The sequence below is a fragment of the Phoca vitulina genome, unplaced genomic scaffold (assembly GCF_004348235.1).
Source record: "Phoca vitulina isolate PV1807 unplaced genomic scaffold, GSC_HSeal_1.0 scaffold18, whole genome shotgun sequence".
Taxonomy (NCBI): Eukaryota; Metazoa; Chordata; class Mammalia; order Carnivora; family Phocidae; genus Phoca; species Phoca vitulina.
Genome location: NW_022589721.1, coordinates 20,117,884 through 20,127,622, shown reverse-complemented (window position 1 = coordinate 20,127,622; position 9,739 = coordinate 20,117,884). Strand labels below are relative to the sequence as shown.

The 9,739-nt window shown below is 47.6% G+C and overlaps 1 protein-coding gene across 2 annotated transcripts in view; it reads right to left on the bottom strand.

The window, feature by feature from the left end:
* Nucleotides 1–376: 376 nt before the first annotated feature.
* NSMCE2 (NSE2 (MMS21) homolog, SMC5-SMC6 complex SUMO ligase) overlaps nt 377–9,739 on the bottom strand; it is a 211,631-nt gene continuing 202,268 nt past the window's right edge. For both annotated transcript variants that reach the window (XM_032415833.1, XM_032415835.1), the window contains 3 exons: nt 8,458–8,558; nt 7,927–8,033; nt 377–724 (listed from right to left, as the gene is read on the bottom strand). In XM_032415833.1, the coding sequence (XP_032271724.1) occupies nt 607–724; nt 7,927–8,033; nt 8,458–8,558 (326 nt within the window). In that variant the 3' untranslated portion in view covers nt 377–606. The remainder of the gene's footprint in view (nt 725–7,926; nt 8,034–8,457; nt 8,559–9,739) is intronic.

Sequence of the window (9,739 nt, the reverse complement as noted above, 5' to 3'; positions counted from 1 at the left end):
AAATTTCCATTAGGGGCACCAAGTATCATTGCACTGATAAGCCTGTTCACCGGAGCATTCTCTGCCGGTCAGTCAGGATGACAAACAGAAGCATTTACCCACTGGGAACTGTCGATACACAAAGTAAATACAGGTCAGTCAGCTGGCTCTGCTTTATAACCTCATGCTCTCGTTTATGCTGCTGCTAGACAATGCTTGCCATGGGGGTCTTTCTCCATGTTTCCCTGTTAAATATCCTTTGAAAGACATTGTTTGGTTACAACCACAAGAAAAAACAGCCTGAAATATTAGAAGTAGGAGGGCCCGGCACCACCACGCCTGCACCACTGGAACAATTTATACCTTGGGAGCTGCACAGACAGGACACGCTGCAGATAATCAAAGTTTTATTTAAAATTATAGAACACTCAAAAATAAACAATATCATATGCTTGGATTTTTGTTGTGACATAGAAAAAGGCTTCCAATTACACTTAAAACCTTCAAGTTTTACCCCAACAAAGTACGCTATGCAGCCAGTCGAGGTGCTCTGAGAAACACTGCTGTCTCCAGGGGGCTGGGGGAGGAGGTAGGCTGCGGACATCCCTGCAGGGAGGTGTGCTTTTCCTACTCGGGTGGACGATTTTTCTTCTTGTTGTGGCTCTCAATGGCCCTTCTGAGTGCTTCATCCTGGATGAGATCAGACATTCTCACATCCGTGTGGCTACAGCCAATTTTGGGGCAACTGTCAAGTAGAAGAAAATCACTTAAGTTGGATGCCTTCGGCCTAAACTCTTCTCACATACAAGTATTTACATGAAGACATTTTAGCCACAAGGAGAACGTTCTAGAAATCGGGACCGATGTGCCCTGACTCATTTATTCACTGAGGGCCTACCTGAGCCTGTCCCTGCCCAGGGCTGAGAGCATAGGCAGGGGTCAAACAGGGCCCACTTCGCCTTCCAGTGAGGGACAGAGATCATCACTAAGTCACCAGAGAGTGTGTGCTGTGAGTTCACTCGCATTAAGTGCTCTGAAGACAAAGAAGCAGGGTCAAGGGACAGAGTGTGGGGTGAGGCTTCTCTAGCTGGAGTCAGGGCAAGCCTTACTGAGATCTTATCTAGAACAAGTGCTGCGTGTGGCCCTGGCAGAGGCAGGAGCCGAGAAGGCAGAAGCTTGGTGGCCTGGAGTAAAAGAGCAAGGTCAGTGTGGCTGAGATGCCCGGGGAGAGACGGAGGGCATTTGGAGAGGGTCAGGTGGGCTTTGGATTTTATTTTATTATTAAAATTTTTTTTAAGTTTATTTATTTAAGTAGTCTCTACACCCGACGTGGGGCTCGAACTCACGACCCTGAGACCAGGAGTTGCACACTCCTCCAATGGAACCAGCCAGGTGCCCCTGGATTATATTTTAAATATGAAGAGAACACCCTGGAGGGTTTGAGATAGGGGAGGGATGCGATTTGGTTTATGTTTAGGAACCCCGGCTCTGGCTGCTGAATGCAGAAGAGTAGGAGAGCCCCACCACGGTGCGGGGCAGGGGGCTGCATGGCCGGGGCTGCAGGCGGTGGTCGGCTTCAGGGTGGAAACAGAACCTCCAGGATTTGCTGTGGGGTCAGAGGCACAGTGTAAGGGAAGAGAAGGGCTGAGCTTCATCAGGGTTGGCCCCCAGCTGATGGGCTCATTGGGGGTACCCTTTATCTCTACGGGGAGCAAGGGGGATGGAGTCAGGAGTCCCAGGTGGTTTATGTTCCCTCCGAAATGCCCACCCGTCCTCCCGGTAGAGAGACTGCGTGGGCTGGCAGAGACTCAGGGGAAAATTGTGGCTGAAGAAATCAGTGTGTGAGTCACCCATGGAAGGGGGGGAGGTACTTAAAGCCGCGGCTCTGTTTAGATGTGGCCCCCTCTGAAGGCAGCGGGCCGGAGGAAGTCACCTGATTTCCTCTCAGCATGAAGCAGACTTGGGTAGGGTAGAGTGCCCAGTGTCTGGAGTTAAGGTGACCTGGTTCTGAATATGGCCAACACCTACTTGCTCCTTATGAGACCACAGGCAACAAATGTTCCCTTCCTGAGCCTCTATGCCCTCAGATTTGACGTGGCGGCAGAATTCCTATTTCCCAGGGCTACAGGCAACACGGTGCTCAATATTACCCCGCGTCCCTTCACTATCTCCTAAGACTAGCATCCCTGACCATCATTCTTCCGATACATTTTAAAGTGGCTGATCTCTCTGTATCGTGCATATATTCAATGCATACATGCACGTATTTGTGCACGCACTTGACCAGCTCTGTGCTGGGTTCTAAGCACCCAGCTGTGCAATACAAATTTAGACTCCTGCCCACACAGAGCTCCGGCCCAGTGATCTGAGACAACTCTCCGAAAAGCACAGGTATATTAAGACAAAAAATAACAGCTATAAGACAAGATCAAAAGTAATAAATACAAGACAAAAGATAGAAACCAGAAGCGGAAGAAAGCTGATCATGGGAACTCTGATTTGTCCAGTGATAGGAAGCCCAACTGTTCAGCCTGAAGGAGAATCGTCTTCTTGGCTGTTCTTTCTGGACCAAGGCATCTTTATATAAGAAAGGCATTAATCAATGTAATAGATAATATGCGTGCTAACAATATTTATTTTTAAAATCATGAAATGTGCCCCATAGGGCAGGAACGTGTATTAAAATGTGACTGTAAAAAGGCCCTCATGGGAAAGAGGATCAGGTGGTCTGCCCAACTATGCATCCTTCTGCCCATCTGGCTCTGTGTTGGCGTAAGGCCTGGAGGCGCTTGAGACATGTCCTACACTGGTTTCTCAAAGTGAATTGTTTCTTTAACTGTGAAAGTAAATAGCTGTGATTATGAGAAGGATATGGACACTTTCAAGACTTTAGAAAGGGCATTTTTCATCACTTCAACTTCTGTGACGCAGAAATGCACCTCAAAGTAGGTCCCTGGGATGACATGTGCTGGGGTCACCCTCACTTCATACTTGTCACTTGGTGAACATGCACTGTGACGGCTGGCCTGGGGTCCTCCCCACTCCCGAGTACCAAGTCTTTAGCCCCGATGGCTAGATGGTGAATAAGCGTAGAGGGGGAAGTGGGGACTGAGGTGGGGAGGACTTCCTGGTGACATCAGCCACCCTGTTGGTGCGTGGGAGGACTCTGAGCATGTCTGATGGGATCAACCACACACTGCAGGCTCATTCCTCACAATGGGACAATGGGATGGAGCCCAGGGTGACGTGCGTCCTGAACAAAGAAGTCTGACCTCACCTAAGGGATCAACTCTGGGGGACAGAGGCATTCACCCAAAAGCCCTCCCAAGGGGAGCTGACGGCCTCTTGACACAAACGCAGGCTCAAGAGTGAAAGAGACGTGGGCTCAAGCCTCTTGGCTGTGACCCTCTGGGCAAGTGGCTTTAATTCTCGTGCCTTAGTTTCTTCTGCCATGAAGATGACATAGAACGTGGGGTCGCCAGGAGAAATAAGGAGGGCAATGTGTGACAAGGGTTGAGGCCCTGACTCTAGTCCGCAGCTTCTGCTCCCAAGAAGCCTGTGGAGAGGAGGCAGCCCACTGAGGGTGCTGGTGGGACATGGGCGAGCTACGATGCAAGGCTGCCATGGCAGCCTGATGAGGTGCGCTCTGCCCAGCCTGAGTGATGGTTCAGGAAAGACTTCCTGGAGGAGAGGTTGATTCGGGAGGGGAGGGAGAACCTTGTTTCTCACCCTATCTCAAATAAACAAACACAAGTTTTTCAGCTACAAAGGATAAGACAAGGCTGTAATGACATGATACTGAATCAGGGCACTCCTCCTCTGGAGAAATAACACTCTATATAAGCATTAGTGCACTAATCCCCAGGACGTCCTGGTGAGCAAGTTAGGTGTGGCAACACCCAATCCTAAGCTCTCGAGTCATCACTGTGCAGGAGTCAGACCTACAGGCCTTGAAGGAGAGGCTGGGTCCTCAACTCGGGTCACTGACAGGGCAGAACATTCCATCAGAGCATCGAGCAAGCATGAAAGTGTCTACTGAACAAAGAGAGCCCAGGTTTCAGGGGTCCCAGAAGGCTGCGGGGAACCTTGGCCTCAGTGTCAGCTCTAAAGTACAAGATTCGGAGTCCTGTGAGCTCCTGGATCTGGGTCCCAAGAATTCCAAGGTCCAATCCAGCTCTGGGAGGAGGTCTACGGATACCTCTGGAAGTCTGAGTGGGATGGGTTCCCATCATACCTAAATACACCGAGTAACTCTGTCTTCCCTCCTCTGAGTCTAAAATAACGTGTCACTAAGCGGTGAGGTAAGTAATAACAACACTGACAGTCTCGACCTTTCTAACCCTACTGCCGATTTGTTTAGCGTTCTGGAGTTCCAAAGGAGCTTTCGCTTAAGTGGTTTGCTTCTCCACTGCCAAGAAATGTGCTGGTCCAGGCCTAGATTGGAATTTCCCCACCGTTTCTGTAATCCTAAGATCCTGGGAGATGCTGTTATTCTTTCTGCTCTGCAGATGAAGACATGGGGGCTCTGAGAGGTGAAATGGCCCGTTGGCCAAGAGTGAACTAGGGACGGTGAGCACAACACCAGCGCTCCGCTCTTCAACGACACATCCCTACTCAACTTCATTGTACTGCACGTGCTGTTCAATGGGACTGTTGGTTAAACACAGTTCCTGTTCCTCAGCGAAAAAGGAATGACATGACTGTGGAACACTGGAAATATCTTATTACTGGGGCAATCATAAGGCAGCTCTGTTAGGGAGATAACGCACGGCCGTTATTCAGGAAATTGTTTTAACTACCGTATTTAGTGAGGGCCGAAGTCTCCACAATTCTATCCTGCCTCAAGCCAGGGGAGAGAGATCTTCGCAGACACCGAAGCATGGCCAGGACGATTCCAGTCAGTGCCCAGTCATACACCGTACCTGGATCTCCAGTCTGACAAAATGTAACGTTAGAGCCGTCTAGGAGGAAGGACTGAGATTTCTCAAACTGGATGTGTCACAGACATTTTTAAACAAAGGGGACCCAGAACTGCTCCTTGGGCTCACATGCATCATGGGAAATGACACTGCTTCATGCTCAGTCAGGAAGCTCTGGAGTAGCTGATGAAGAGGCCCTGAGGTGTAATCTGCTGCCAAGTGCAGCCTGTCTCCAGGACTCTGCCCACAGCCCCGCTGCTCCTGGGACACGCGCCTCCCCTCCTTCTTCCTGTCTCGTCGGGCTACGCCTCAGATGGCTTCCCTGGGGTCTTCTTCCTCTGACTGCCTTCTCTTTAATGCGTGCAATGCCTTTCTGAGGGTCTATGGGTGCTGAGGGTGAGGCGGTGAGCAGAGCAGGGCTGGCCGCGGGCCCCATGCTGCCCAGAGCCAGGCCACGGTCCTGTCCTTGGTGGTTCTCAGCCGGCTTTCACCTGTTGCCCAGAGCTGCCCCTGGGCGGCAGGTGAGTGGGTTTGCCTCCTCCCGCCATTACCTCTCAGTGATGTCTTGAGCTCAGAGCTCTCTCCCGGGTTCAACACCTCACATTTTCTGGGCCTCCGGGACACTTCCAAATGGCTGTGTCACTAGGACCCCAAGCTGCGCCTCTCATAATCCTTCCTAAATGTGTTTGTCACTCCTGCCCTCTCTGTTGGCTAACGAGCCCGCTACCCTTCTGGAAATATCCTCCACTCCTTCTTCCTCCCTTCAACTCTCAGTTGCCAAATCCTGCTAGCTGTGCCCCCAGCACGGGCCCCATTCTCATTCCCTTCTGCCTCAGACTGTTGCCTCAGTGAGGCCCCCATCATCGGTAACTTAATCCCCTGCAAACACATTCTCACTGATGCTGTCACCTCATGCCTTGTTTATCCATCTCTTGAATTGTCTTGGAGTAACTTCCTAACCTCTAGCTTGACTCACCTGATTCCCTCAAACCTTGCAGTGTTGTCTCATGCCTACAGAATAATGGCGGCAAGAATGAGGGTGGTGGTGGGGGGGTAAGGGTACCGTTTACTGAGTCTTACCATGGGCCAAGGACTGGAAAGTACTTCACATAGATCATATTCAAATTTCAAACATACCAGGGAGGCAATTACAATCATTATCATCAATTTATAGATGAGGAAACCAAAGAAATCATGACATTTAACATCTCTATAATGAATCTTGACACCGCTCTCCTTACTGTTCTACTGTTCTTGTCCAGAGCATCCTTCTATTCTCCCTCTCACAAAGAGTAATCACGACCGTACCTTCTGACCACCAAGTAGAACAGGCTCTGAATGGGGCGAGCCTGTTGGCCAGAGGACTCTTCTTCATCATTCTCTGAAATCCTTCTCATTTTTTTTCAAGGCCCAGTAAAAATACTACATTCTCTCTGAACCTCCCACACTTCTTCCACTTGGACTTAATTGTTATTATCAAGCTATGAGAATCTGCAGTTTGCAGAATCTGCGCTCATGTTATAGAAGCATGACAGGAAAAAGACATTTTTCTAAATGACAAGTGTTATTCGTGTGCTTCCAACTCGCACGTACAATTCAAAAAAGCCAAAGGACATTAGAAAGTGGAACATGTAATTAGGAAGATCCTTTTACACGTGAGCCTGTTCTTGAAGTCCCCATCCCCGTCCTGGGACTTGTGAGAAATGGGCTTTGTTCTCAGTGTCTGCTCTTTCCAAATCCGACTCCGGGAGACTATCACAAACTTTAAGAAATTAAGAGTTGTGAAACAGAACTATCTGGGAATATCTATTCTCAGCAATTATCATTTTCGCAAATTAAAAGGTTGTTTTTCAGAGAATGAACCCAGAAAAAAGTCAGTAGAAAGGGAAGGCTCCGAAGTCCAGAAACAAAGGAAATTATATTCACAGGGAAAATGGAAGGTTCACTAAGGAAATACAACATCTCAATTCTAAGCTGGGACTCAAAACAGATACAAATGTACTCAACACTCTTAATTTTGCAGTCATGAGGACATTCTTCAGGGACAAAGAGGGTAAATGACTTGACTGAATGACCATCAAGATATTTAGAGTCTCAAATACCCTATCTCTAAGTCCACGCCCACAGGAGGAGTGCTGGGGAATTCCAATTCTGGGTCTGGACCAGCAAATTTCTGGGTGATGGAGAAGCGAGCCACACATCAAAGTGACTGTTATCAGAAGTCCATTGAGAACTGGTCACACCTGCAATTCCATTCCTACGACAAATCTGTGATAAGAGCACGAGAAATGCCAAACTGAATTATAGTGAGTCCAGCCAACCCAGGATTCCATGTTATCACAGGAATGGAGCCACGGTCCTCCAAGGTTGTGTGCCAGGGGGGTAGGAATGCATGGGTGGGGGATGGGCAGGGGGTGGAAATACATATAAAATACAGGTAAAAGGAAGATTTTCCAAACATTCCAATTAAAAAAATTTTTTTTCTCACTGAAGTGATTCATAAATTTACTTGAACCTTTCAGAAAGTTATTTAAATAATTAAAGATATGAAAGGTTTTCCCTGACAATTCAATCTCGACCAAGACCTCTGGATACAAATCTTATCTCGGAACGTTTTAACCAAGTTACTTGTATCGCAGGATGCAAAAAAATTTGCCATTCCTTCTTGTGTAAGTACATACAGAAGGGGAAAAAGAAATCTCTTAGTATCATAGTTCCCCTTAATCTTTTCTCAGGCTATAGCACAATTTCATGAACATTCCTATTAATTAATGATGAAACTTGCACCCAATTCCTTTTTCTCCTGTTTCGAAGGTGTGGCTGAAGTTGCTTCAGCTTCTTCCTGAGCAGACTACTCATTTTTCCGTCGTGTATTGTTTTTCCAGAAAGCCGGCTTCCGTGCTTACACCAAGAGGGAGGTGGGTGGGCTTTAGGGGGGACATGGAAGTGTCTTTTCGTCTAGCGTGAGCACACCACCTCTGACTGACCACCACTGGGAAGGCTCACTTCCCTTCCGGCGCCGACTCACCAGGCCTTTTTCTTCCGCCTGTGCTTGGACTCAATCATGCGCACAATGGCTTCCTCTTCATAGGTGTGGCCACACACTTTATTTTTCACCGGCTTCTTCATTTCCACCTGCAATCAAGGAGACATTCAGCTTTCAGGAATGATAATGATCCACTTCCAGTAACTTCTCCAAGTCACCAATTACTTAGAACTGTTTTTTCCTCATCTGGGGGCTTCCCGTGCTCAACCTCGCAGTCTCGTGGCTCTAGATCATTGTTGGGGCAGATGGCCACAGAGGAAAATGCAGGGAGACCGTGGCACCAATGTCAGCTGGCTCGTGGGCCAAGAATTTCCTCCTCGATCCCTCAGGGCACGGTTGACTGAAAAGTCTTGCCAGCCCGGGGAACCTCCCCCATAGCCTCCTGGACCTCAACACTTTCCTTTCCTCCCTCCTCACCTGAGATGTGAAATCAAGTTAGAAAGCAAACACGAGTCTTGTGCCTCTCTGAAGTGAATTGCTTTGTCTTTCTGGGAAGGAAGAAGGAGATAGTACCTGTGTAATGGGGCAGATGAAGTTCGTCTGACTTTGGGTCACAATCATATCTTCATCAACTCCTTCTGTTCCATCAGTCTCTCTGTCGGCTTGAAGACCACCTAGAGGGGAAAAGGGAAGTCGCTGAGCCACGTTGGTCTAACATTGTGCCAAGGACAGGAGGGAATGGAAGGAAGGAATGGAAGGAAGGAAGGAGGTTAATGGTTTCTCAGGGTCTGTTGGGTGGTAGGCAAACTTGCTAGGCACTTGGATGCCCGTTAACTCTTCTGCTCTTAAGAGAATCCTGCAGGGTAGGTAGGATTCTGCCCATTTTTGATAAGGAAACAGACTCAGAGCAGTGAGATACCTTTTTCAAAGAATTAATTTGGGAGGGAGTACTGTCCAGTAATCAAGAGTGTGGCTTTGGAGTCAGAAGGGCCTGGTTATCTCTTTCACCTCCAGCTGGGAGACCCTGGGCTAGTAAGATCTTTTTCGTAAAGCCTCTGCTTTATAGCTTTGTTGCAAAGATTAAAAGAGATGAAAAATGTAGCATGCTTTGCAAAGCCCCTAGCATAAGGAAACATTCAATAAAGGGTAACTACTATTAGCTAGCTCAGGGGTTCTCAAACTTTTTGGTCTTAGAATACTTTTATACTTTTTGATATTACTGAGGACCCCAAAAAACTTATTTGGGGTTAGAGTCACCAATATTTGCCACAGCAGACATTAAGACTAGGGATTTTAAAAATATGCATTTATCAATTCATTTAAAAAAACCACAACTCCTGGGGCATCTGGCTGGCTCAGTCGGTAGAGTATGTGACTCTTGATCTCAGGGTTGTGAGTTCAAGCCCCACGTTGGGTGTAGAGATTACTTAAGTTAATAAAACTTAAAAAAAAAAAAAACTCCACTGCATGTTAACATAAATGATATTTTCAAAACTAAAAGTAATTATATTTTCCAGAACAACAACAAACGAGTTTGAGATAAGAGTGGCATTGTTTTTACATTTTTGAAAATACTGTTTTGCTTAATAGAAGATAGTTGGATTTTGAGGGGCACCTGGGTGGCTCAGTAGGTTGAGCGTCTGACTCTTGATTTCGGCTTGGGTCGTGATCTCAGGGTCGTGAGATCGAGCCCTGCATTGGGCTCTGCGCTCAGCAGGGAGTCTGCTTGAGATTCTCTCTCTCCCTCTGCCCCTCCCCCCCACTCTCTCTCTAAATACATAAATAAATAAAATCTTTAAATAAATAAGAAGATAGTGGGATTCTGATATCTGTCTATGCATTCAATCTGTTGTGA